Source organism: Colletotrichum spaethianum (genome assembly GCF_022836535.1).
Source record: "Colletotrichum spaethianum MAFF 239500 DNA, contig01, whole genome shotgun sequence".
NCBI lineage: Eukaryota > Fungi > Ascomycota > Sordariomycetes > Glomerellales > Glomerellaceae > Colletotrichum > Colletotrichum spaethianum.
The window spans coordinates 712,944-739,783 of NW_026054771.1; the positions used below are offsets into that span (position 1 = coordinate 712,944).

Consider the following 26,840-nt stretch of genomic DNA (forward strand, 5'->3'; position numbering starts at 1 on the left):
TCTCCATCACAGCAACGACGTCTCTTAACCCCACCACCAACGAAATCCATCGCATCACGAGAACCTCATAGACGACCGGCATTGCTCCTCACGACCAGTTACGAACAATCTCCTTTTTTCTCTTCAAATAAGCCGCAACCATGGCTATGTTCAGCCAAAATCCCCTGATGAACGGGCCCAACTACTCCTTCTCCGAGGCCCCCAAGACGGCCAACGGCGAGTTCAGACAGCACCGCTTTAACCCGTATGGAACTCCCCTCGCCTCGGGCGGTCCTTCCGCAGTGTTCTCCAGCTAATCCGTCTTTTACCACAGCTACACCGACAATGGCGGCTCGACCCTGGCCATCGCCGGCGCCGACTTCGCCATCATGGCCGGCGATACCCGTAGCACCTCAGGCTACAGCATCAACTCCAGATACACCCCCAAGGTCTTTAAGATCGGCGGCACCACGTCAACACAAGAAGACGCGACGATCCTGCTCTCCGTGGTCGGCTTCGCCGCCGACGGCGAGGCCCTCAAGGACCGTCTCGATACCATCTGCAAGATCTACCGTTACCGCCATGGCAAGCCCATGAGCGTCACCGCCTGCGCGAAGCGCCTCTCCACTATCCTTTACCAGAAGCGTTTCTTCCCCTACTACGTCTATGCTATCCTTGGCGGCCTCGACGAGGAGGGTGTCGGTGCCGTCTTCTCTTACGACCCCGTCGGCAGTTACGAGAGGGAGCAGTCCCGAGCCGGCGGTGCCGCCGCCAGCCTCATCACGCCGTTCCTCGACAACCAGGTCAACTTCAAGAACCAGTATGTGCCGGGCAGCGGCGTCGGACACGAGCTGCAGGAGCGCCCCCGCGTTCCTTTGGAGCGTAAGGAGGCCGAGATCCTTGTCAAGGATGCGTTTGACGGAGCGGTCGAGAGACACATCGAGGTCGGCGACCACCTTCAAATGATGATTATCACCAAGAACGGCATTGAAGAGGTCCTCCTCCCCTTGAAGAAGGACTAAATGCGGTCGGGCGGTCTCATGATGGGGAGGGGCGTTGTACATTACCAGGGATGTAGCAATTTCAACGAGGCACCTGTTCATCTGATCCATTGGCCATCGCCCCAACCTTGTGTTCGGTTTGCTTGTCTGTATCGTTGATGATCTCTATCTGTGACTGAAAGAGGAAACCCCCTATGACGTTCAAAGAAGGCGGTGTTATCAAGAAGCTCTGGTAAGGGGTTAGTACTCATCCAGATAAGCTTAAGCAATCCAATATGCGTGCAGAGCAACTCGCTTTGCACGACGCATCGGCTCACTCGACGAATCGCCAGGTGGCATTCTGTCAAGCATCCATTGGTGCTTCACGTTATGAGTCCAGAGCTCCGCGATATACGCCAAACAGGCAGCCCAGGTAGAGACAAGCATGAGCACGGAATATGAAAAGTATGGACTGGTTGTTCCTCGATGCCCCTTGACGCCAGGTGGCTTCGTGAGGCCCGTCGATGTTTGATGTGATCAATAACCACAGTCCAGAAGTCTGGTAGCGAAGCTAGAGTCTGCTATCGCGACGCTCCTGCGCCGTTTTCGCATCTCCCCGTCCAGTGCTGGCAACCGATTCGTTGAGACGCTTCGCAGCGGGCGGAGCGACTTCCGTTCCATCGTCACAGGTGCAGAATCACGCTAGAGCCGCAGGCGAAGCCGGAAATGCTGGCACTCAGGACCCTTTTCGATATTGGCCCATCGTCCTTGTAAGATCACGGGCTGGCCCGTATTAGCGAGGCACAACGCCTCGGGGACGAATAGACGTTGCCGTCCGCTGTCTCGGTTCCCGCCGTTGAACTTTTCGTCCCATACTTGAACGCTTGTTCGGGCTCGGGATTTGCAAGAGTCCATGAGATCGGCAGCAACAGGACCAACCAAACGTGGCATTGCCTCGGGAGGTGACGTGCCTGCTGTGTGCACGCATCCTCACCCTACAGCCGCGACGTATAAGGGGACCGAGGAACCAGGCCGAGAACACATCGGAAATGAGGCTGCTGGGGTTGCAGACTAATGACGGGGTTTCCGGCCGTGAGGACGGCTGATCTCCAGTGTCATTGGCAGCACGAACGACGAAACTGCGCGTATATCCGTACGGCGGTGGTTAGCTCCTAGCACCGCAACAGTGAGGGCTGCCATTGCCACAGTCGCATGACCAAAGCTTATCCATCTCAATTGTTTACACGCACCCAAGGGACAGAAAGGCAAGGAGGCAAGTGACAGCTAACGTCGGAGCAACTAATTTGGAAGCTAGCACAAGCTTGTCCCTCATGAGATGCGACGCCGCGGTGGGCCAGTGAGTTTCGAGATAGGATCATCGTCGAAGCTTACTCTCCAACTCTCCGAACCCCACAAAGCCACAACACCGCCGAATATCTCGGCCACGAATGAAACAGGCGATCTGTTTGCCACCGGTGGCGTACTCCGGACGCAGCGACAGAGAACCGCCGGAAAGCTGTAGGCGCGACGGTGTAGGCCTGAAGAGCTGAACCCTAGCAACCCTGGTTGTGTCGCTGATAGGCACAGGAGTGTTTCGCTCCAGCATGGCCCGACTGAGCTTTCATTAAGCCAGGGCACATTCACTCATTGGCGCACGCCGCTTGCGAGAATGATGCTAAAATGACAACCATGCTGGGATTTTTGAGCTGGTTTCTAGCAGATGGGGATTTGCCTTCAATGACATTGACACAGCCTAGGGCTTACGTATGCACCAGCGTTAAGCCGGTAAGAGTTTACAGGAATACCGAGTAGCCGATCGACAACCATTGTCAGATTGCATGAGAGTTGCTGATCGTTCTTGCGTATTCGAGTTAGATGTGGCTGAGGGCCCTTCTCATGTGGCTTGTTACATCAAGGGTTTGATGCCGCTATGACAACCATACCTACTTGTATCGTTGGGTGCATGTGTGGGTGTCGTCCCGGCGCATTGATTCCGTGCCTGTCGGCGATGATTGGATGGTTGTGAAAATCTAATGATACGGTGAGAGGCTAGCCGGCCGGCAAACGCTAGGTGCTTGCTAGGCTTCGAGACATGGATAACACAGCGACTGATATTACGTAGAATTCCTCAAGGCGATGTCTTGATGTGTCGCCACTAGCCGGAGTGCACGGCCGACAAATGTCGGGTGCTGAGGCACGGAGCTGCCAATGTCTATGACCTCTGCCTATGCTCAGACGGTATCTGTAGCTGAGGCTTTGCTGGACCGGCATTGAGCCCTAGCGTTCGCAATTGCAGGCTTCACTGCACTAGACAGAATGTGGTCCAGGTTGCGACTAAGCAATGTTTCGACGACAAGACAGCCAGACTTGCTGGCGACTTGGTTTGAGCTTCGAATCAGACGTCGAATCGATGTCACCAGTTGTAAGCCACGGTTGATGGCCCACAACATTTGAGTGTGGCGTCGAGTATTGGCCAAGGACAAAATAGGGGTGAAGTTCCCCGAGGGGTTGAATGGCCGCTGGATCGAGGGGAGATTCGTGAACGCGATGCGTTTGCACATTCTACTACTGCTTTATAGTCTTGTATCTGGATCAGATGAGGTGACGAGATAACGCAAGTAGTTGAGGGGATGCAAAATGCGATAGCTCCTGATGTCTTGGTCGACTGTCGTCCTCTCTAAGTCGCACTGGCTCATACATGACTGCATTGGTTCCAAGGACAATGCTCAAAAAGCCACAAATCAGAATGGGATCATGGTGCCGAAGCGGCTGAAACAAATAAGAATAGCGCGCCGATGTCGTCAGGATGAAGTTCGTACCGCGGCTGGGGACGACAAGGTGCCTGGAAATAGTTCAAAGGAGGATACGGCACGCTCTGCATGATGGCCGAGTAGTCTCTGACACCCCTGTAGCGTGGGCTGATAGCATTGCTGGCTTGTATGCGCAGTTGCTTAGCCATATGTGCCTACCAGAGAACTTGGACTTGTTCATCATGGCAACTTGGGCGGAATCACGCGGGTTTGTGTTACGTTCCTCAAAGACCCTGGACGGTATTACTTCGAAGGGTTCTAGCCATGATCTCACCCTAGATCATGATGTGGGATTTGTGACGATTGTTGGAGGATGCGTGCCACAATGCGACGATGATCTCGGTGCCGATAGGGTTAAAGATCGGCACCGGTCAAGCTAGAGCCCTGGTTGTGTGTGGCGAAACCGTCGACCGGCAAGCCGCAATCCCCGGCCGCGCGTATGACTGTGTCGAACGGTGGTTCGGGATCCTTAGCCTAGCTACCCCGGGTATGGATACATTTTCCTGTCGCTTGTTCATTGCCGTGCCGGTGTTCTTGCGCATCCGGGCAATGCTTTTGAACCACCTGTTAGGTCTCCGGGTAGCTCTTAGTGGTGCAGGATATGCGGGCAGCGTTCTTGACCCGGAGGGAACGTTCCGGCCGTCGCATGTATGGGCTGCTGCGCGGGAGGCGACGCATCTGGTTGGGTCCAGAAGAATGCACTGAATTGAGTAAGGACCCTCTGTTCAGGCACAGGGTTCGGTCGGTGGTTGGAAGCGCATTCGAGTGAACAATCGCAATGCGACCAACTGATTGGACAATCGACTGCGAGGAAGAAGCTTCTTGGGGGACAGAGAGGACCCTTTTGCCACGGGCATTCGGGATGGTTGCGGGAGAAGACACGCCATTGCAAGGCCAAGACTTGCAAATGGACTGGCGAAGAAGGGATCGAGCCTGGTGAATCAAGACGGGGGGGTCAACAGGGGGGACCACAATGCAAGTGGATATTGGGAAAAAATCGAAAAGTTTGGAGAATCCCATGTTGGACATGTCGTCAAAATTTGGTACGGCCAGGCTGGGTTGTTATGTGTACAGAGGATTTTCGGGGGGGGTGTGAGGGTGATGGGGACGGGGCGACAGGGAGGGGGCCCAGGACACGGACAGGTACGGCGCCGGTACATGGCCGAGTATACCTCGGGTTCGTATGTGTACACTAACTGCCCTCCTTCGAAGGCAGCAGCGATGCAACTTGACTTGAGGAAGGTGAGGCAACGTGGGACAGGGCAAAAGCAAGGCAAGGCAAAACAAGGCGAAGGAAGGGCCCTGTCCCCCAACTTGGTAGGCCAGCAGGATATTGCCGGCCACCCCTCCTTCCTCCCTCCCCCCTTCCAGTTTCCTGTTGTGTGTGCGTGTGTGCATGTGTGTGTGGAAGGTACAGATATTGCGAATGGGGAGCTTCCTCAGTCTTGGCTTGGCATGTCAACCTCGCTTGGCGGAGAGGAAGTTGGCTAGCAAGTTGGCAAGCGGGAGCAGACAAGATGGCGGGTTTTCCAGCATTGCAGGCATCCCTCCCAGCACCTGCGGATACCTTTGGGGACAATCTCTCAATGGTTTCCTGCCTTCACAGAGTTTTTAGCGCCCTGGATTAAGGATTGTCTCCTGGCCCAGCTGGACATGACATGACAGGACAGTGGGAAGTCCTCGAAGCGTGGGGCGGTATGGGGTCCCAACCAGACCGATTTCCCACTGTGGATAACACATGTGCATATGGTGTCCGTTCCGGCCCACGTCCATCTCGTTGCCCATCCACTTTCCTGGTCCGCGTCTCCGTCCAAATCGCCCAGCGCCGCCGCCGACGCACCTCGACTCCAACGACAGGGACGGTGGATGCTGACGAGTGACAGTGGGCAAGACGTCTAGTGGACCGCCCGCCCCATCCCATGCCTGCCGCAGTCGGTCGCAATTGAGTCGCGTCCACTGGTCGGCGGAGAAATCACCGCTCCAGTGTCGGCAACCCATTTCTCCCTGCGTTTTCCCGTCCTCGAGTCAACTCATGTCGCATACCCCCCGACGCCCGCCCTCCGATATCTCCATCCGAGTCCCATACGCTCCTCCGTTCGAGCCTCCTTTGCATCTCCAACGCCTTGAATGACTCCAACTTTACGTATGCAGACCGCGCCTACATCAGCCTCTTGCAGATTTCGTCGACCTCACAAGTACCTCATTGTGGGACCTGGTCCTAATGAGGGTTCGGTCTTGTTTTCCCTCATAATCGTTCCATAACCCATTCTTTTCTGGCTGGCTACTCCTACGGCGCTCACGAGATCCACGCCGCCTTCGCGTTGGTTGCCACGTTGCATACGCGACCTTTTGCTGCCGGCCAACAGGTCTTCGTACATTCACCACTGTCGGCCCAGTGTGAGAAGAAACACGTTTTGGGGGCTGTTAGATCATCAGACCACCCAATGGGCTGAGGACTTTCCGACCGGCCTCTGTTGCCCAGAGACTTCCCATATGTGCCGTACGGGCTCTGGGTTAGGGGAGATAGGCCTAGACCACCGGTCTCCCCGCACAATACGGAGAGCTCCCTTACAAACTTGCGGCTGACGGCCGGCCCAGGTTGCGCTGCAATTTGAGCCTCCATCTCACTTTGAACGCGACTGCGTCCCTTGGATTACCCGGTTAGTGAAGGAGAATGCCGGACTCCTTGGACGAAGCACGTCAATGTACAGCAAAAAAGGACTGCGTAAGAGACTGAAACCCCGATTCGCTATCTCCTCCAGAGGGCACTCTTGGTCTGCCCATCCCAGAGTTACGTTCGAACCGTTCTGTTGATCCACTAACACCCGTCGGCAATCTTGGTTGGTAGGGGCAGAGGTCTCCGCACCGCTGGACAATCTTGGCCTGGCCAGCTTCGTGGTGCGCTTGAGCCGGTGAACAGAAGTCTTTTGTGAGCGCCACCCCGGACTTGTTTGGCGACTTTTCATCCCCGCGGTATTGAACTGGCATGTTCCAAGACGTCATGACTCCCAAGGGAGTAGAGAGCGCAGCGAACAGTCGACGGTCAGGATGCGGTGGGTGTGCCAGTGGGCATCCCAGTCCTTATTTCAAATTGTCGTGACAAGGAGGTTGCGGCGAAGGATGAAAAAGAGAGACAAGGGGCTTTCCACATGCCTCAACTTGGTGTAGCCAGGTTAAAATGGCACAAGCCTGCCGTGCGTGCTTGCTTACTGTAGATTTGGGCCTCCGTACACTCCACAGGCTACCTCCGCCAGCAGCCGCTGGATGAGATTTGCTTCATTCTATTCATTGGCTTTGGAAGCGCATATCCGCCCGAATTCTCAACCTGACACAGAATATCCGTCGTCCAAAAGCGGAACCATGCTAATATGCGGTGTTATCAAGCTTGCACGGGGTGCGGATTAACAGAGCCCGAAGGGCACTTGAGCCAGGGGAGGGGAGGTGTTTGTGCCACTGCCCGCAGCTTAGTGCTTGCTTCTGGCTAACATCGCCGTGTCGCAGCTGTGCAGCAGTACCCGAGAGCCCAGCTGAGAAAAGCAATTCACGAGAAACAGACGATGATCCGTTGAAGGGTCTCGCAATCTGGTGTGTGCAGATTCCTTCCTACGTTCACAAGGGGGGTTATCTTTTGATAGCACAGTTCTCCAGTATTCGCCTGCCGGGCAAGCCGTTTGGTACTTGGGGCTGGCGACCCATCAAGTGACGGGGAGCCATCGTCAATCAATTGCAGCAGCAACAACCACAACAACAAATAATGACAGCAGTGGAAATAAGAGCAAAGTTTCAGTGGCAGAGTACAAGAGGAGGTACCATTTGTTGTACAGGTCAAGTACCTTGGGAAGTACTCTGGGGCAGTACGTACCGAAGGCGAGTCGTAATAAATGGGGATGGCCCCAAGACCGATGTGGCTGGGCGCCGGGGCCGGGCCAGACACGGGACTAACAAGACGGAGCCAGATCGAACGAGTGGGCAAGCAAGCGCGGTCCATGTCTCTCACACTCTGGCTCTCGCTGGACCATCTCATTTTCCCTCTCTTGTCTTCATGCTCGCCTCCCCGAACGGTGGCCAGTGCTCTGCAGAGTAGAGTACCTAGGGGAAGTACTCTCACACACGAAATGTCTGCATCCTGACATTGAAAATGACCTGGCGGGTCAAGTGGCAAATGTTCGAAACTGGTCACTCTCCATCGACTTCCTCCACTCGCTCTGCGGCCTGCTGGTTGTCAGTTCAGTTTACTGGCATCGCTGCCGGCCCTCTTCCGTATCCGTGTGGGCGCGTGTGTACTCTGGCTTTTTTGGTCAGTCATTCTGTCCGCCGCCGCCGCCGCCAAGTCGACTCGATCCAGGGCGAGTAGAAAGGGGAGCTTCTTCGCCTACAGGCGTCTTCTCTCTTTTCTATCTTGTATTTCCTAAATCTTCTCTACTGCCGAGCTGTTTGTATCCATCTACGTATATATCAATTCTGTCCGTCCATCCCTGTTCCCTAGACCCAAGCTGCCTTGCCTAGTTTGCTCTGTGGCCCGGCCAAGTGGGAGGGCCACCCGACCACATCTGTGTCCCTTGCACATCTCAGCGCGGCAGCCAAGAACCGAAGAAAAAAAATCCCATCTTTCTTTATCCAATTTGCTGCTGTGTGTTCCAGAACGGGCACCTGGCCATGCACATCAGTTCGTTCCCATGTCTAGGATGTCCCCTTACCCGCTGCTCCCCAAATCCGCCTCTTCTACCATCACCCCCTCCCAGCCTTCCTGGACCCCATTTCATCTGGGCTGAACTGGGCTGCCCACGTCAATTCCTTTGCCAAACTGGCCATGAAGCCTTCCAGCTGCACGGTTTTTGTCTCTGTGTTCATTTCCCACACTTACACCTCGACTCAGCTAAGCTCACCCCTCTCTGAACGCCACTTAACCCATCGCCTGGCCCGGCCATTCCCATCTCGCCTTGCCGGTCACGCAGTCTCGTCTCGTCTTTTCTCTTCCAACAGCTCGGTGTATGACAGTGTTCTGTACTGCCCGCCATATTGGTCTCTTCCCAGGACGTTGGTTGGCGTATCCCACTGCAGCAACGGACACAGAGTAGAGCGGCAAAGTGGTTAGCGCCTACATCCCGGAGTTGCGTTCAACCCGTACAACTGCCAGTCCCTCCGAACCTGTCTCCGCTCCTCATCTGACAGCTCCCCTCAGCTTCGAGACTGGCACTATTTCGTGCTATCTTCCCGTCCAGCATCCCACAATTACTCCATCGTTACTCGACCCTCGGCAGCTCGTCGTCGCCGCTTGCCCAGGGCCCCGATATTGCTCAGCAATACCCTGGGTTTCCCAGGACACCCACACTAGTCTTTGTAAGAATCCCTACCCTTGGGGTTTTGGCCACCGGCCTGCCGGTAACTCGACATTTTCCTTGCGCTACGGGTTTGTCCTGCCTCTCTTCGCCGTCCGCGTATCATGATGGCACTTGCCCTTCCTCGTCCATAAATATCATTGGATGTTTGAAGATCAAGCAAGCCATTTGTGTCGCCTCCGTCATTCAAACACGCAGCAGCGGCAGCAGATCTAACGCGATCATATCAAGACCCTCTCGCTGAACCCTCGCTTACGCTAACTTTGTCACTCAATCGGCAGAGCTTCATCACTCGGTCTGCTTTGGCATTGCTTTCGTTCCTTTACCCCCCAAGGTGGCCATCCGCTTTGAGCGTACTTCAGACCAGCGCGCAACATCAGTCATCTTTCTTCAGAGCCTATCCTCTTACATTCGTTCTCACTGCGTCGGAGCCGGGTTTCGCAAAGTCTGGATCTTCCACTCCTCTTCGGCAGCCTAGAGCAGCAACCCCTGCCTCGGAGCCCCGAAGTTCAGGTAAGAGACAGCCCTCGTTTAGTGGCAACTGCACCTCACTGAAGCCGCACCTCTCCACACGATATGCATGCCTGGAGTTCCCTAATCTGGCCCCTCGCGTCTCGTCTCTTCGTCCCGCTCTGTTCGGCAGCTCCCCCTATACCCCGGTACCAAAGGCTATGCCGTGCCCCCTGCTTCGGGCTCTTCTCTGCATTTGTATTGGACGCCCAGACGAGCTGATCGCCTTCTAGGAATTTCATTGAGCCACACATTACACGCTCTTCACCAGAGCAGGGTTAACTGCCACATATACCCTGGGACGCTCGGTGGTGTGACTTACCAGAGGAACCCCTCCCCTTTCCTTCAAAGGCTGTGCAAACTAGCCACATTGGCCACAACGTGGGCAGTCGCTCCTCTACCGCAAATAGCTCAATCTCTCTGTGGCGCTCAGAATCACACACCCGTCATATTTCATCCGTCATTCCCTTGCTGTTCAGGCTTGCTCCGCCAGAGGTTGTCATCTAAGAACTCCGGAGGCTTGGACTAGTGCTTTACCGAAGGTATAAACTACCAGACGGACCCGTTTCTGGCGCCGTTGGTCTTGGTCACTGGTTTGGGAGATTTTGCTAACTCGGTCTCGACAGTTTGTGGGCGGCATAAACTCCGACTCAAGGTCGCGCAATCACCTTACCAATGGGAGATGTTCAGCCCCCTTCCAACGCCTCTGAGTATCCTATCGTGGATCCTCACCAAGGCTTGAACACTGTAGGTGTATCACCGCTTTACCTTGACGAGAAACCAACGATGGAGGCTCAAGGCATCCCCCTCCCGCAGCACCAGCAGTACGGGCCCCCACAGCATGCCTTCTCTTCCCAACTCGACATGGCACAGCAACCCGCAACTGGACGCTCCGGCGCCTTCAACATGAACGGCATGGCGAATGCGCTGCCACAGGCTGCAATGAGGCACAATCCCTATGCGCCTGGAGGCCAACAGCAGCATCAACAGCAACGATTCAGCCCCGCAACATCCTCGCCATCGATGATGCCTCAGATGCCACAGATGGCTCCTCAGTATCCGGGCCAAGCGGCGATGCCCATGGGAAACCCACACTACTACATGCCACATCACCCCCAGATGCAGCACTATTATGCCAATCAGCTCTCCCCGACCCAGCAACAAGCTCGACCGAACATGGGGTATTACCCGAACCAGATGATTATGAACCATCCGCAGAGCAGCCATGTTGCCCAAGGATACTACTATCCTCCGCCCAGCCACTATTCTCAGAACCAAGCTCTCCAAAACTCAATGGTCTCCGCGCAGTACATGGGAGGAAGTGCGATACATAGCGACCCGAGAGTCATACCCCAGATTCCGAACGGGATTGATCACAATGGCGCACATGTTCCTCCAAGCCACAAGTCTAGCGGTTAGTTGTATTTGAAAACCTCAAGGCGAGAAGTTTTTGCTGACTTAAAAATATAGACATGGGTGATGGCCGGTCTGGTATTGTTCGAGGCCCGCCGCGAAAGCCGCGCCAAAGCGGTAAGCAAATCGTATCTTCTTTGGACGCAAATTGCTGACAGATTTAGGCCATGCGATTTGGATCGGAAACCTCCCACCCCAGACAGACTTGATGCATTTGGTTCACCACGTGTGCAAAGAAGCGAGCGGCCTCGAATCCCTATTCTTGATATCGAAGAGCAATTGCGCATTCGCAAACTTCAAAGACGAACATACCTGCGTGACGGCTCAGCAAAAACTGCACGACTCCAAGTTCCAGTCCGTACGGCTAGTCAGTCGCCTGCGCAAGAGCACTGTTGAAGGTGCAACAGGTGTTACGGCACCCACCGGCCCAGCAGCATCTTCCGGGTCGCAAACCCCTCACGACGCCACGACGCAGCCGGCAACTACGGAGAACCCGACAGAAGACGCAGTGTCTGAAACGAACGAAGTCAAACCAGTCGCCGCCGGCGTCGAGACGACACCTCAGAAGGACAAGTTCTTCATCTTGAAGAGCTTGACTGTTGAGGATTTGGAGCTTAGTGTCAGAACAGGCATCTGGGCAACCCAGTCACACAACGAGGAAACCCTCAATGCTGCTTTCAACGTAAGTGTGCCATACATTCTAATTTCAGCATCAGCTAACCAGGTTAGGCTGTTGACAGCGTATACCTTGTCTTTTCTGCGAACAAATCGGGCGAATACTTTGGATACGCGAGAATGACCTCCCAGATAAACGAAGATCCTGCGGCTGCGATCGAGTTTGCTCCCAAGGCACAGTCCGCGAACGATGTTGATTTGCCCAAAGCGATACCAACCGAACCCACCGAGTTTGCACCCAAGGGCAGGATTATTGATGATTCGGCCAGGGGAACTATTTTTTGGGAAGCAGAACGAGAGGACGGAGACAGCGGGGATGAAGAGGAGGAACAAGACGTGGACCAGAGCGATGCGAGCAGCAGGAAGAGCGGGAATCAGGAAGTCGACGGCACTACGAAGGCTTGGGGCAAGCCATTCAAGCTCGAATGGTTGTCGACCGCACGCCTGCCGTTCTATCGGACCAGAGGGTTGCGCAACCCGTGGAACTCAAACCGGGAAGTCAAAATCGCAAGAGATGGTACGGAGCTGGAGCCATCGGTCGGCCGGAGGTTGATTGGACTCTTTAACAGAGTGCAGAGTCCCGGTCCCGGATCTGTGCCGGCGGCTATGCGACCTGGTATGGCTATGGTTGCAGGCTATCCACCCATGAGACCACAATACCAGCAATAAGCCGAATAGCGCCAAGAACTTTAGGCGGACGACATGATGATCCTGAAGCATTTCTTCTAGTTATCAGGTTTATTTGGATCCGGACTCTATAACGGTTGATGAAGAGTTGGCAATGTTACTACAACAATGGGCGCATGCAGGCCATGGCGATTGCTGCTATGTATGGCTTCCTGGACACTGGTTCTCATTGTACCTAATCTGACTACCTAATTCTGCGAGAGAGTTCCGTGTATACTATATATGGCTTGGAGTTGAGGAGAAACTGTAGTTGCCTGAGCGAACCGATAACTACCAATGAAATGTGTGACAAGATCAATCGGTTGGGCAGGTTTCCTGCCGGCTCCGGACTTTCCTGGCGACCTGAGTCATGATCTGGTGATTTGAGCGAATACGCTTTCCAAAGAAAAGAAAAAAGTTGGATAAGTTACCTTTCGCAACGTGATTCCAAGACATGTCGTCGATCAACTGTGGCACTTCCGCGGTGGCGACATCCACAACTGTGGCTTGACCCTGGACGGGATGAACCCGGACGAGTGTCGGGATCACAGCTGGACTGCAGCTTTGAACCTTAATTGACAGGGCAATACGGCGCACGCTTTACCCGCGGCCACGGTGCCGTTCGATTGCCGATTTGCCTGCCTGATGTTGTCAACGCATACAAAATGCCATCTTCGAGTATGAGAATACTACAGCGAGGGGCGCAACGGGTGACCGTCTGCAAACTAATATTGACTGGAAAAGCAGCGCACTCCTACGGGCGAAGACGAGAGTAGGGTCGTACCGTTACACTGCATACAAGGGTTTGCTGAGCGTGTTTTCTGGCCAAGGGCTCCATCCTATTCCGTTTCCGAGGGGCTGGGGTGCCAGAGACTCCTCGACGACTTCATGGGGATTCGATTCTCCCACTTCGTCGGCATGGCTGCTCTCGCGCCGGAGGCATCGAAGCGAGCCTGTTTCCGCTCCCCACCTCCTCAAAGCGAAACCTTGAGGCCGACGGTGGTACGCCATGTAAGTAGATCTGGGTTATGCTTGACTCGGGCCATCGTAGGCTAGGCGCTTCTTCAGCCCCCTTCTTTTCTTGAAACGGCTTCGTGCATGAGGCAAAGATATCGTGAACACATTGACAAAAGGTCCTGACAAGCTCTTGGGAGATAAGGTCAAGACCGAAACGGAACACTCCGTACCCTATGAGGAGGCCAACCGAGGGAAGGGGGCCGCGAATGCTGAAATGGAAGCATCTGGACCTGGCCATTTGGTTTCGAGGGGGGGCCTGGACACTGGATGGCCAGAACTCTCGAAAGCCAGCCAAGCTAGGGGGGCGGGTGCGGGGGCTCCCCGACATTGACCATCTGTTTGACGTCAAGGGACGGAGGTTGATTGGCTGGGCGCGAGAATTGCGTCTTTGCAGCGGTTGCGGGACCCATCTCTATCCCGGTCAGAGGCCGAAACTCTAAAAATTAAGCGAAAGAGAATGGAAGGGGAACGTACCCGTCCGAAAGGCTTCGGCAACGTGAAGCTCTTCGACAGCGTTCGAAGGTCATGTCATGAGATGCCATGGTGATGTCGGCATGATGCGATTTGTGAATTCTGTCAGTGATCTGATGTAATGGAGTCAAAGTTGAGCATCGAAAAGTTTCTTGCAACCATGTGTGGTTTGTGTTGGTGAGTGACCGCTGTTACTGGTGGCGTAACCGTAGAAGGTGCTGGAAGCATCCAGTGATTTCCAAGTACCGAATCTCCTGGAAGCATCGTGAGGACATCACCACCAGGCATCTGCTTACACGGATCTCTCTAGAAGCAATCCCCGGTGCGTCCGCGTTCCTTCCGTAACGTCCGAGTTGTTTCTCGAAGCACCTCGCACCATACTCTTGGATCCATCGGCGATGGTTCCCGAACTCTGGGGAAGGCACGGCAGTGCCGGCCTCAAGTGTATAAATCGACCGTCTTGAACCCCGTTCATCGGGTTGGATTTCTTCTCACCAGATCAGATCAAACAAGAACAAATAACAAGCAAACAACTCTACAAAACTCAACACTCCATCGCAACATTCTTCGCGAACTTCTTCGCTCGCAAACAAGTCACGATACAACCACTTACACACTTCCACATTCCAAACAACAACATTATCAAAATGGCGTTCTTCCCCCGTAACTTCTACAACACCCCCTCCGACGCCTCCTTCACTCCTCTCTTCCGCCTCCTCGAGGACTTTGACAACTACTCCCGCACCGGCGGCGCCAACGGCAACGGCGGCGCCCGCGGCACCCACCGCAACCACGTCCCGACCTTCCAGCCAAAGTTTGACGTCCGCGAGGTCGAGGACGCCTATGAGCTGCACGGCGAGCTCCCTGGCATGAACAAGAACGATGTGTCGATCGAGTTCACCGACCCTCACACTCTCCACATCCGCGGCCGCGTCGAGAGGACGTACACCGCCGGCACCCCGCCTGCTGGACTCATCCAGGGCAACGGTGCCGAGATGAGCGGCGCCATCACCGATGGCAACGAGAAGCGCTCTGCCTCTCACCAGCCCACCGTCGAGGACGAGAAGGAAAACGACACCAACAACTCCAAGACCGTCTCCGAGACGGACAAGTCCGCCTCCGGCAAGAAGGAGCCCGTTGACAACGCCAAGTACTGGGTCTCGGAGCGCAGCGTCGGCGAGTTCAGCCGCGTCTTCAACTTCCCCGGCCAAATCTCGCAGGACTCCGTCTCGGCCAACTTCAAGGACGGCATCCTCTCGATCCGCGTCCCCAAGGCGCCCAAGCACGAGACCCGCCGCATCCAGGTCAACTAAAGTGGATGATGCGACTCACACCACACATAACGATAATATCATGACCGCCGCAACATGATCAACTGTAGCAACATTCGACGAGGGATTTGACGACGTTAGGGATTTGCGCTTCGAGGAGGAAACAGCATTTGACAAATCGGATTCTTGCATGGCTAGGTGTTTTCGGGTTTTACTTTCGCATCGCGATGCCGAGTTGTTAATGATAGCTTTGAGGGGATCCCAGTTCTCTTCTGGCTTTGTAGCTCGCAATTAATCAAATATTTTACAAACTACAATTGGTTCTCTCTCGTGTAAAACGTGATACACTAATAACAGACGATGCTGCCATGATGAACAGGTTGGTCCTTCCTTACCGGAAGGAAGCTCAAGATATAGACAACGTAATGAGCCGATCTTGAGCTTAAAGTGCTTTGTCAGTCGGAAACTGAGCATTGGCCTGAGCTTACAAACCTGCCCCGGCCCGGTGAGCTGGGAGGAGGCAGTGGAAAAAATGAAGCCAAGTACACCAAAACAACGTAGGAAAGCCCCAAAACCTCTGGAAAGAAATGGATTGTCCACCACGAAAGCTGTGAATTTGCACAAGCCAGCATGGAGAGTTCGGCCTGGCACATCACACGCATAAGCGTGGCAGGCAGAAGATCGGGAACCTATCGTCGCATACAGAAGCCGAGGGTCCTAGCGGGACGCTAACTCCAGGCACACGGCGGGGCGAGCAGGCTTCTTAATTGCAGCACGTGACTTGGCGTGTTTTCTCCTCCGCCCATCGCCACCCACGGTCCTGCCTGACGCGTCTTAAGAGCCCGCTCGCCTCCTCCATCAACATTTCCCCCGTAGCTCGCACAACCCGACTTTTGACGGCTCGCAGTCTTCTCTACGCCTAAAATCAGCCAGTGAAACAATATCCACCTCTCAAGGCACCATGGCTGAACCGGACGGCTACGAGGAGAGTCACAATGGCGACGAGGGCGGCATGACCGGGCCTGGCGCGCCAACGCCACTCTCTGCACTTGAGGTATGTCCCCGCGAATCCGCTCTCAACGCGAACGACGCTGATTTGGTGTCGTGGATAGGGAGTTGCAGGTCTTACGAAGCGTGATATCCAAATGGTGGTCGATGGAGGCTTCAACACGGTAGAGTCGGTCGCGTACACCCCGCGCCGAATGCTCGAACAGATCAAGGGCATTTCCGAACAGAAGGCCACCAAGATCCTCGCCGAAGGTAAGCCTGGGAATCCTTACACGAAAGAAATTGCCTGACCCATCATGTAGCCTCGAAACTCGTGCCAATGGGGTTCACGACTGCCACAGAGATGCATCAACGACGCAGTGAGCTCATCTCCATCACAACGGGCTCGAAGCAGCTCGACACCCTTCTCGCCGGTGGTATCGAGACCGGGTCGGTGACTGAGCTCTTCGGAGAGTTCCGTACGGGAAAGAGTCAGATCTGCCACACGCTTGCGGTGACGTGCCAGTTGCCCTTCGACATGGGCGGTGGCGAGGGTAAGTGCTTGTACATTGACACCGAGGGCACATTCCGGCCTGTCCGGTTGCTCGCCGTCGCCAACCGATTCGGTCTTTCTGGAGAGGAAGTTCTGGATAATGTGGCTTACGCGCGTGCGTACAACTCGGACCATCAACTCCAGCTCCTACAGCAGGCTGGTGCCATGATGTGCGAGACGCGGTTCTCCCTCCTCATTGTCGATAGTGCCACCGCACTCTACAGAACCGACTTCTTGGGCAGAGGTGAACTGTCTTCGCGACAGACCCATCTTGCCAAGTTTATGCGCACGCTTCAACGTCTCGCTGACGAGTTTGGCATTGCTGTCGTCATTACGAATCAGGTCGTTGCGCAGGTTGATGGCGGACCTAGTGCCATGTTCAACCCCGACCCGAAGAAGCCAATCGGCGGCAACATTATTGCCCACGCCAGTACGACGAGAATCAGCTTGAGAAAGGGTCGTGGCGAGACCCGTGTCGCCAAGATTTATGACAGTCCCTGCTTGCCCGAGAGTGACTGTCTGTTCGCGATCAACGAGGACGGCATTGGCGACCCCAGTCCCAAGGACTTGGAGAAGGATTAGGCGACGTGTACTGATACGTGACTGAATGCGAGCGGCGGTAATGGTGTTATGCGCATATGAGTGAGCTTTGATACGCCCTGGTTGGGAAAGATGGCATGCATTGGTGCTGGCGTTGGACGGCAGATTCTTTTACGGGGGAGTCGTGGTATTTCTGCTTCAACTGGAGCAAATCAGGTCCTGAGCATTTGCTAGAAAAGATTATGAGCTTCAAACGAAACAAATCAATCAATTTTACCCGTCAACACAATGCCCAGAATTTTGGTGACTGAATGGTTTCCGGCCACTGTTGTTCCTGCGTCAACACATGTACCGTGCACAGACAGCAGCACTGTCCGACGACACTGTACCAAGCTGGTTGCTGTATTGGGATTAGCCCCACCAGCGCGTTGGAGCCTTCAAACTGGAAATTCCATCAACTCGAATCGCGACGAACTTTTGCTGTCGCACGATTGCTTAATGCGCCGAGCCCGACCCGCGATTTCTGCGGCCTCTTCCCTTTCTTCGACGGCGTTAGAGGTCTTTACAGGCTAGGGGGTGCAACCAACATGGATTCCGCAGACACCCAATACCTCTACCGAGAGACTCGTCTCAATCTCGAACCGGCCTCCGCCTCGTCCATCGTCAACATCCGCGTCCCCTCGCTGACGTCGAACGGCAGGGGCGCGACCCGCAAGCTCACGAACGGCGACAAGAACGTCAGCGAAGATGAGGTTGCCTTCCGGCTGAAGAACTTGGCGCCTGCTTCGTCCGTCTACCACCGCAAATGGCACGATGCACCGCGCAGTTTTCTGTGGAGGTTACTGGAGGATGGCCTGGTCCTGAGCCTCCGCGTTGTTGATACCTGCCGCCAAGAGAAGGTCGTTGATGCGCCTCTCGTCCTTAACTTTCGATTCACCGTGCCGATCCAGCCGTCGTGCGTAGCGTTCGCTGATCCCCGGGAACACGATGCGCTATCCATGTTCGTTCTCGACGAGTCCAACTTTCTATACTCCTTCACCCTGCGACCCGACTTCTTCAGGAAGCGCTCCGCAATCGAGGCCGGCCCGGGTGATGCTTGCAAGGTCTACCAGCCAAAGGTTTTCGGTTTCAAGCACCCGCACCGCATGGTCGCTGCGAGCACCGACCAGGTTGTTATTTCTCTACACGATGGTGGCCTCGTGCGATTGGACCGGAATAAGACCCAGGATTGTAGGTCATTGTTTCCCGATGTAGTCGTGCTCGTAACTAACACACCAAAGCAACAAGCAACCCTTGGAAAGAGACGATCTACAACTCGCAAGGCTGGGCTCAGGGCATTCGCAGCTACCTTCCCTTCAAACAGAACCACACCATCCGATACCGCAACATCCACATGGATGCAAGCGCTGCGACGTCGATACAGGTGACGGATCTCGGCCTGGATGATGCGACCTTCCTCTTCACAGTCTGTCTCGACCACCGCATGCGGATCTGGAACCTGCGGACCGGCCAGATTCTGTTCACTGGAGACATTCTCAACGCCGACCGCAACCCCCAGGAGGTCGGCAAGTGGCAGATCGAGCCGACGCAAGCAAATCTTCTGCAGCTGGTTGGCGACGGCACAGGCAGCCGAATGTGTGCAACATACTCGCCCATCGGAGCGGGAGAGTTCAAGTTCTGGAACATCAAGGCCCGCGATAGTGACACCGTCTACGTGGAAGATGCCTTCCCTGACACAACGCTTGTTCCGTCGTCACCTTCTCTATCAGATGTGTGGACCTTGGCAGACTTTGTACTCTCAAATTTGGCCGATGGTGGGATTCAGTTGTGGACGCTGTGGAAGAACAACATGACGTACAGGGTTCAGGAGCTCGATCTCAACAGGGACAGTATCACCGAGTCCTGGGAAAGCGAATGGGCGTCGGTTCACATTGATACAACCTACCCAACAGCACCAACTTCCGGGCCATCTGACCCGACGGACCCAACCGAAAAGTGGTTGGAACTCATCCTCGCGCCTGGGCGCTTCACCAAGGCGACCCTTGAAACAGCTCTGTCTATCTACGAAAAGGGGCTTTACTCTCAGAAGGAGGGCAGCACCTCAAAGAGCCAGAAAGGCCTGGCAGAGTCCATCTGTTCCATACTCGCCTCAACAGCGTCTTTGGATCGAAACTCGGCTGGTGGAATGGATTACGAGCAGTTCCGAGCCAGCAGCGAGACCCAATGGCGGAGATTCTATCGCCTTCTTATCGAGTTGGACAAGCAGCGTGGTGAAGCGGTTGCGCTGATCCTTGACGCAGACTCCGATATGACGTGGGTTGTTTGTGCCGATGCCATCTCCGCCATCAGAGAATGTAGCGCACTAGAGCGGTTGTACTACAACCTATCGCGGCCGGACGAGGGGACACAAAAGGTGGCGAGCCTTGTGGCTACAGGAGTTGGCTTCCTCGATGCAATCTCCGACAGCATCCAACAGGTTTGCACGGCTGCACTGCGACCCGAGATCTTTGAGGAGACGCCAAGGACGGATTACGAGAGAATCCAATATCTGTTCGATACCACCGCCCTGTGGCGCACCGTGAGCGAAGAAGACTGCGCCCAGGTCATCGAGAGTCTGGGACAGAACTACATTGGCGTCACAATGGATCTATACGAGAGCCTATCTGGCTTAATTGCGGCTACAGACGACTCTGGCGGCCGCAAAGCCCGCCAACCTCTGACAGACTTTGGAAGAAAGCTGATCGTCAAGGCTGTCCAGGAGACGATTGACCTGCAATGGACTGTCATCTTCAGTCAGATTTTGTTGTTGGTGCACATGGAGTTCGACTGGGAGCATGAAGAAGACATGCTTTCCAAGCGGCTCGACGTTGGCGCGGTATTCAGACAATTCCTTGAATCACTCCGCCGGTTAGAACTGCTCCGATGGCTCTCCAAGACCGAGATCACTGTTCCTATCGGCAACAAGAACGAGCGCAGCGGTTCATTCTCTGGTTCGCCAAGTGCCTCCAAGCGATCGAGCGACGAGACTCAGACGGTTACTGCACTGGAAGGCAATGTGGGTCACCTTCTCGGTTTCGGCGACAATCGAAATGAGCCTCTCGCGACGAGCATTACGGATATTGTCACGGATCTCTGTGCCTCCAACAGCGACATCGAGGTGTCGCCCACTCTTATCCAGTGTTCTCTGATTAGGAGAGAGCGGGCCGACCTTGCTCTGGAGCTCACGCCTTACTGCACCCAGACGCCTTTCGCCATCTACATCCAGGGCCGCGTCTTCCTTGCTCTGAAGGACTTTGCCCAAGCCGCCTTCCATTTCCGCAAAGCGGCAATTGGCATGAGTATGTTAATCCTTTCCTGCAGCTTCGATCCTTGCTGACGTGAAATGCAGGTGTGAAGGATGTTGATGTCGACCGACACAGCAGCGGTCTCCTAGATGATACCGAATGGAACCTGCTCAACAAGGGACCGGCTCGGTATCACTGCCACATCGTTGCTCTATTCGAGAAAGCCAAGGCCTACTCTTTTGTCATCGAGTTTGCTGGCCTTGCCATCCAATATTCGCACGCCAGCCCCGAAGCTGCGCTGGTCAGGAGTGAGATGCTCAGCCGCCAGTTCAACGCAGCCACCGTGCTCTCACGCTTCGACGTTGCCCACGCAAGCCTCCTGGCCATGAAGGACAAGGCGATGCAGCTCTCGTCCCTCCGCAAGCTGGTGGACAAGATGTGTGAATCCTACCACAACAGCGAGCTCATGTCGCTGCCGTTCCCCGGCCTGCAAGACTCGATTGACGAGATCCTATCCCAGAGGTGCAAGACAACAATGGATGTCCTCAGCGGCATCCCATACCACCAGATCCTCTATTCGTGGAGGATAAAACACAACGATTACCGCGGCGCCGCCACCGTGCTGCTCGACCGCATCCAGAAACTGCAGCACGCCGGCGAGGGCGACAAGCTCATCGGCGAAGACATTCTCGACACGGCCGTGACAAAGCAGTACCTGCTGCTTATCAACGCCCTGAGCTGCGTCGATCCCAAGCAGGCGTGGATCTTTTCGGAAGAGCTGCCGCCTCCCAATTCGAGGGAGACGACGAACTTTCAAGGCAAGCGCAAGGTTGTCACACTGCCCGACTTGCGAAAGCAGTATCAGGACGAGCTGGACAGGATCGCCGCCATCCAGAACAACCAGTTCGGCTTCGAGGCGGATGACGCTATGGACATTTTGTAGAAGCATGAATGAGCAAGACAAGGTCACAAATAAGAATAAAAAGGAAAGAGCTGTACAAGTAACCAAGAACGATCCCGGTCACAAAGAATGATCCTGGACACCAGATACCTCACGAATTGCATGGATTGGGCTTTGGCTTTTGTTTGCTAGGAATTTGATTTTTTTTTTCGCGGTGGAAGGGAAGAATAAATTTCATATTTTTTCGTATCAGTGCAGCAGACCCAGCTCTGTCTTTACCCCAAAACGCCGTGACCTTTATGCTAAAACTGCGCGTGACCGACTAGACGAAGACTACCTATCATGACAGCTCCCACAACCCCCCTGCATCATCATCAGCAACGCATTACTTGTAAACCACGTCGTCCACTTTCAGAGGTCTCTATGCCTGAACGGGAGAGGGGCCCATGAGCTTGGGGTTCTCTGGGGCAGCGGCCATGATCATGTTGGGACCGGCGGCCGCGTCCGGGGCTTGGCGGTAGAGGATGATTTCCGACTGCTTGAAATACCGCCGTGCGTCTACCATGTCGTTTGTTAGCATGGTCTGAGAACATTGAAATGAGTAGCGTCCGGGGGTTCCTGACCTTCGTCGATGAGCACCAGACTGAGGTAGTACCGGGTAGAAAACTTCTTGTTCACATCCCGGAACGTCGGGGTCAGGTCGAAGCCGCCGAGGAAGAGTCGGATGGGGATGGTCTCTCCTCTCGAAGGCGAGCCGTCCATGATCTGCACGAATGGTCAGCATCAAGCGCATCCCGGGGGTGGGGGGGTCCAGCTGGAGAACATACCTCGAACCGCACCAGCGTCTCGCTCTCGTTGTACTGATTCGGCGCGGCGCCCGTCGTCTCTCTCCGGATGATGGACAGCTCCATGTGCTTAATCTTGAGGCGGACCAGCAGAAAGTATATGCGGCCGACGATGACGTCCTTGAGGTGGTACTTTGATTTGGAGTATTCGAACTCGATGTGCAGGCAATCCTCGATACCGACGTCCATCTTGATGGACGAGTTCATCTCAGGGGGTATGCGGTACGAGTAGACCCAGATGTCCTTCTCGCGGATGACGTCGGCCATGCGGCGGGATACGGTGACGCGAACAAAATAGCGCAGCTTGACGTTGATGCCATTGTACGACTCATACTGCTTCTCGACGTTTTTGAAATTGAAGTCGAACGTCTGCGGGTGCTGCAACTCGCCGGGGGCGGCGAGCTCCTGGACGAGAGAGAGGAATTCGTAGTGGTTTCCGCGGTCGAAGAACATTTCTGAAAATTGTGGTCAGCGTCGAGGAGGGTCCGGCTCAGTTGCGCGCCTAGTAGTCGTGGCGGTGGCGGTGGTGGTTCGACGACTTACCTATCGTGCCGATGAACTGGACCTTGATGCCCGTGTGCTCTAGCCGCTTGCCGTCCTTGGGTCTGATGGTGACGGCGCCCTTGACGCTCTCGCCGTCCATGTACAGCGGCGCCTTTTCGCGGCGGTTCTTGTCGAGCTTGACGTCCACCATGGACCGCTCATCGGCGTCCTCCAGCACGATGTCGATGTCGACGGGGGTGGAGAAGAAGTACGACATCTTGGCCTATGCGGGGAAGCCCGGATCTCGCGCGCGACAGGTGTTCGTATCGGTTCGGAGAGAAAGGATAGGCGTCGTTCCAGTTGCGAGCCTGTTCAATCGCGGGTTCGAGGCTCGTGACGGGAGCGTGTATTAGAGCGATTGGTATCGGACGTTGTAGTCTGGCAGAGCTTCGTGGCTGACGTATCTCACTCGCTGTACGTGCACTCGGCTTGCGCTGCTTGCTAGATTGCGCCGGGCCAGCTATCAACCAAGGTGGGCGGGCAATTGGAGCTGTCGGGGATGACACCTCTCATTGGTTGAGGCGGCCTACACGTGAGCCAGGCACCCGTTAACCGGCAAGCATGTGGCTGGTGGCAGGGTAGGTGTGGCTTGGGCTAGTCGGTCCCGCCCAAAGATGGACTTCTGGCAACCTATCCCACCGCCTGCCACTTTCGAGAGTCAACGCACGGACCACGAAGGGCTTGCAAACCCCCATCACTCGGCGCACCGCTGGGCTCTCAATCGCAACTCTGAGCGAGATTCGAAAAGTTCGTCTTTCGGTTTTGAGAAAAAGTTGTCCATCGCCCAACGAAACAGACCCGTCGCCCAGTAGATCGCCCAGTCGACAACCCTCCTCCCCCCCGACGTCAAGATGAAGTACATTCACTCCCAGGAGAGCCTGACGGTCCCTCAGGATGGTACGTGAAAGAAAGCCGTCGTCGTCGGCGTCGTCTTCGGAAGATGCGCAACGATCAAGCACACAATACACCGAAAAACCCCCCACGCCCACTCGTCAATCACGATGCGGCCCCCTGCGAGCTCCGCCGAACTCTGAACTTTGGGATACTATATCACCTCTTGTCGCCATTCGCTCTTCGGGCCTCGGCCTCCTCTGCCTTGTTTGCGCCGACGACCACGGTCTGAGGTTGCGAACTAAGGCAGGCGGGGGGATCAGCGAGCGCTCGAGGCGGACAACGCGACTTGGGTTTTTGGGTTGAAAAGTTTTAGACTGTGGATGAGCTCGAAAGGAGCAGTAGTGGCAGGCAATTGAATGCATGCTGACTTGGATTCTCCAACAGTCAAGGTTCACATCAAGTCCCGCGTCGTCACTGTCGAGGGCCCCCGTGGTAAGTTAGCATTCCTCCTATCCAGCCGGTCGCGCTCCCTCATGGGGCCGTGACTGGCTGCACCTAGCCACCAAGGGCAGAACGCCCTGTGGTGAGAGACTCTCAAAGCCCATATGGCTGACATCGTCAACAGGCAAGCTCGTGAAGGACCTGTCCCACTTGGCTGTCAACTTCTCCCAGCCGGTCAAGGGCACCATCAACATTGAGATCCACCACGGCTCAAGAAAGAACGTTGCCACCCTCCGCACCGTCCGCACCCTCATCAACAACCTGATCATCGGTGTCACCAAGGGCTTCAAGTACAAGATGCGCTACGTCTACGCCCATTTCCCCATCAACGTCAACCTGGACAAGAGCTCCGAGACCGGTCTGTGGGAGGTCGAGATCCGGTATGTTTTGCCTTGGTTCTGACGACGCCAACCATGACAAGCAGCTAACATTCCCCCAGCAACTTCATCGGCGAGAAGCTTGTCCGCCGCGTCGTCATGCGCGAGGGCGTCGACGTTGCCGTCTCTACCACCCAGAAGGATGAGCTCGTCCTCTCCGGCAACTCCCTTGAGGCCGTCTCCCAGTCCGCCGCCGACATCCAGCAGATCTGCAAGGTCCGCAACAAGGATATCCGTAAGTTCTTGGACGGCATGTACGTCTCCGAGAAGGGCAACATTGTTGAGGACGTTTAAATGCATCCCGAACCCCAAGAAATTGAGGATTCTTGATGTATGAAGCTGGGCAAGGAGGGGAGCAGGGAAATCCAAAAAAAGTCAAATGGTCATGTTTTTTCTGAGGACTATGCAAAAAGAGCAACTGGGTTCTGGGTCTTAACACAGGCGTGGCCGGGGTTCCTTTTTTTTTTGCATCGTGTAACCCAAGGGTTGCCGTATGAATCACATCAACAAGTCAAGAAAGACGTTGCCAGCTCCCTTTCCCCGAGCGGTCACCCCCTAACACTATACGATAACTACTACCTGCATGAAAACTTTTCATGGTGAAATGATACCCACGCAACCGTTCAAAGACCCTTCCCTCACTCAACAGCGTGATTGTGTGATCAGAAGGGGTCTGTACAGGCAGGGTTAAAGCTGGCGGACTGCTGCTGGGAAATTTGCTCTATCGACCCAATGAATGCCTTACCACAGCGTTGCTTGTTTGGGGACTGTGAATCTCTGTCCGACGCTCGTCGTCATCGGCTGAATGTTAATGTGATACGGAACGGCCTTGATATGTCTACAAAGAAGGCCGCTTGAAGATACCCAAACAGAGCGTACTTGGTTCCAAGGCCTCGACATGCAGCGCAAAATACGTCTCGAAGCTGATACTCATGACGCATTTCCATCAATCGGGGAGTGCACACGGCTGCGAACACCGACAGCAGCACAAGGAAACCTGATTCCTTCCATGCATACAAGCCGAACATCAAACGGATTGCGCCGCACCGGCTTCGCGCAAGCGCCGCATGTTCATCTCAACTTTTGGTTCTCCCGACACACTTGGGCAGCAGAAACGTCGGGCCTCCCGAAAAACCTTGCGTCTGCCCACAGCGAACCATACACGGCGAAGCTTGAGTCAACATCACCTGGACAACAATTGTGAAGAGAATTAACTTCATCAGGTAAAAATCGTTACATTCCATGCATTATAGGCGGCTATGAAGAAGCTGCTTCTAAAAGCCTGCCTATCAAAAATTTCGTCTATGCCATCAAAATCATTCTGAACATCGTACATGCTATGCGGGTGGCTGGGGTTGTGGAGTGCAATGGTTGCGAGGAATTGAGAAAGAGCCACGCCAAGGCCAAAGAAAAGGCAAGGAACGCTCAATGTCCAAAGAGATATTCCGCCCTGCCCGGTTCCCCCCTGAGACGTGTCGTCTCCGACCAGGCAGCCCCCTCTTGCCATTGTCCACCCAAAGTTTTTGTTTCCCTCGTTCAATCTTTCATCCTCCCTTCGTCGCCGAATCCTCGTCGTCTCGTGCCATGTTGATTCCCATCTTCCGAGTCATCAGGACCCCATGAGACATAATCATATTGATCCACCTCCGTAACGCCAAAAGAAAGAAAGAAAAGAGACAATAATACCAAGTTATGTACGTTTCGAAGCATGTTCGGGGCATCGGCGGGGCCTTATAAAGAAGGCGGCCGAATACATGTGCAATTCATCGAGGTCAAGAACTCGAAAAAGATGCTTCGCTACCTCCGTGAGTGGTGCGTCGTGCGGGTGCCGCGCGTTTGGCCGGTTCGGTGAGTTCTTCCACCCGAGCTAGAGCTGCCTAGGTAGGACGTCAGATCCGATCGAGTCCGAGAATCCCATGAAGACTCACTGGGACTTGTTCCCGTGTACGAGTAGTACGAGTCCGTGTAGCTCGACCGCGGCTTGCGCGCCGGCTTGTCCTTCTTAAGGTTCAGGAGCGCCAGCATCGTCGCCGCGGCGGCTCCCAGACCCAACCACTTGGCGCCCTCCTTCTTCTCTTCTTTGCGGCGCGCCGCGGGGCAGGACGGCCGCCTCCTGCAAACCAGCCGCCGTGCGAGGGACGGTGGGAGTGGGCCGAGGGCATACGGCTGCCGTGACGTGAGTATCTCTCTTCAACGACCTCGACTCGTTCGTGGCTGTGCTCCTTCTTCTTCTTGCCACCAAAGATGAGGCCCCAGAGACCGCGGGCGATGCAGCAGAAGCACAGAAGCATGAGTAGACCAAGGCCAGCGAGCGTGCCGATGACAATACCTGCGATGGCACCGC

The 26,840-nt window shown here is 55.0% G+C and overlaps 8 protein-coding genes across 8 annotated transcripts; 7 read left to right on the plus strand and 1 right to left on the minus strand.

Annotated features, from left to right (window-relative positions):
• Positions 1-140: 140 nt before the first annotated feature.
• ColSpa_00186 (proteasome subunit beta type-6) lies at positions 141-1,001 on the plus strand (the record flags this gene model as incomplete). Its single annotated transcript, XM_049266398.1, has 2 exons — positions 141-244; positions 314-1,001. 2 exons carry the CDS (start codon positions 141-143, stop codon positions 999-1,001), a joined length of 792 nt encoding a protein of 263 aa, XP_049122355.1.
• Positions 1,002-10,404: 9,403 nt separating this feature from the next.
• On the plus strand, positions 10,405-11,037 carry ColSpa_00187 (uncharacterized protein; the record flags this gene model as incomplete). Its single annotated transcript, XM_049266399.1, has 1 exon — positions 10,405-11,037. One exon carries the CDS (start codon positions 10,405-10,407, stop codon positions 11,035-11,037), a length of 633 nt encoding a protein of 210 aa, XP_049122356.1.
• A 60-nt stretch (positions 11,038-11,097) lies between these two features.
• Positions 11,098-12,375, plus strand: ColSpa_00188 (zinc finger CCCH domain-containing protein; the record flags this gene model as incomplete). Its single annotated transcript, XM_049266400.1, has 3 exons — positions 11,098-11,148; positions 11,231-11,713; positions 11,761-12,375. The coding sequence occupies 3 exons, from the start codon at positions 11,098-11,100 to the stop codon at positions 12,373-12,375; spliced, it is 1,149 nt and encodes a 382-aa protein (XP_049122357.1).
• Positions 12,376-14,507: 2,132 nt separating this feature from the next.
• On the plus strand, positions 14,508-15,173 carry ColSpa_00189 (heat shock protein; the record flags this gene model as incomplete). The annotated part of the gene is made up of 1 exon (XM_049266401.1): positions 14,508-15,173. One exon carries the CDS (start codon positions 14,508-14,510, stop codon positions 15,171-15,173), a length of 666 nt encoding a protein of 221 aa, XP_049122358.1.
• Positions 15,174-16,092: 919 nt separating this feature from the next.
• On the plus strand, positions 16,093-17,253 carry ColSpa_00190 (DNA repair protein rhp51; the record flags this gene model as incomplete). The annotated part of the gene is made up of 3 exons (XM_049266402.1): positions 16,093-16,185; positions 16,244-16,391; positions 16,442-17,253. 3 exons carry the CDS (start codon positions 16,093-16,095, stop codon positions 17,251-17,253), a joined length of 1,053 nt encoding a protein of 350 aa, XP_049122359.1.
• A 545-nt stretch (positions 17,254-17,798) lies between these two features.
• On the plus strand, positions 17,799-21,438 carry ColSpa_00191 (nucleoporin NUP120; the record flags this gene model as incomplete). The annotated part of the gene is made up of 3 exons (XM_049266403.1): positions 17,799-18,441; positions 18,492-20,549; positions 20,600-21,438. The coding sequence occupies 3 exons, from the start codon at positions 17,799-17,801 to the stop codon at positions 21,436-21,438; spliced, it is 3,540 nt and encodes a 1,179-aa protein (XP_049122360.1).
• A 379-nt stretch (positions 21,439-21,817) lies between these two features.
• On the minus strand, positions 21,818-23,001 carry ColSpa_00192 (vacuolar protein sorting-associated protein 27; the record flags this gene model as incomplete). Its single annotated transcript, XM_049266404.1, has 4 exons — positions 21,818-21,954; positions 22,020-22,161; positions 22,224-22,696; positions 22,785-23,001. 4 exons carry the CDS (start codon positions 22,999-23,001, stop codon positions 21,818-21,820), a joined length of 969 nt encoding a protein of 322 aa, XP_049122361.1.
• Positions 23,002-24,034: 1,033 nt separating this feature from the next.
• On the plus strand, positions 24,035-24,790 carry ColSpa_00193 (60S ribosomal protein L9-B; the record flags this gene model as incomplete). The annotated part of the gene is made up of 3 exons (XM_049266405.1): positions 24,035-24,110; positions 24,244-24,499; positions 24,559-24,790. The coding sequence occupies 3 exons, from the start codon at positions 24,035-24,037 to the stop codon at positions 24,788-24,790; spliced, it is 564 nt and encodes a 187-aa protein (XP_049122362.1).
• Positions 24,791-26,840: the final 2,050 nt, after the last annotated feature.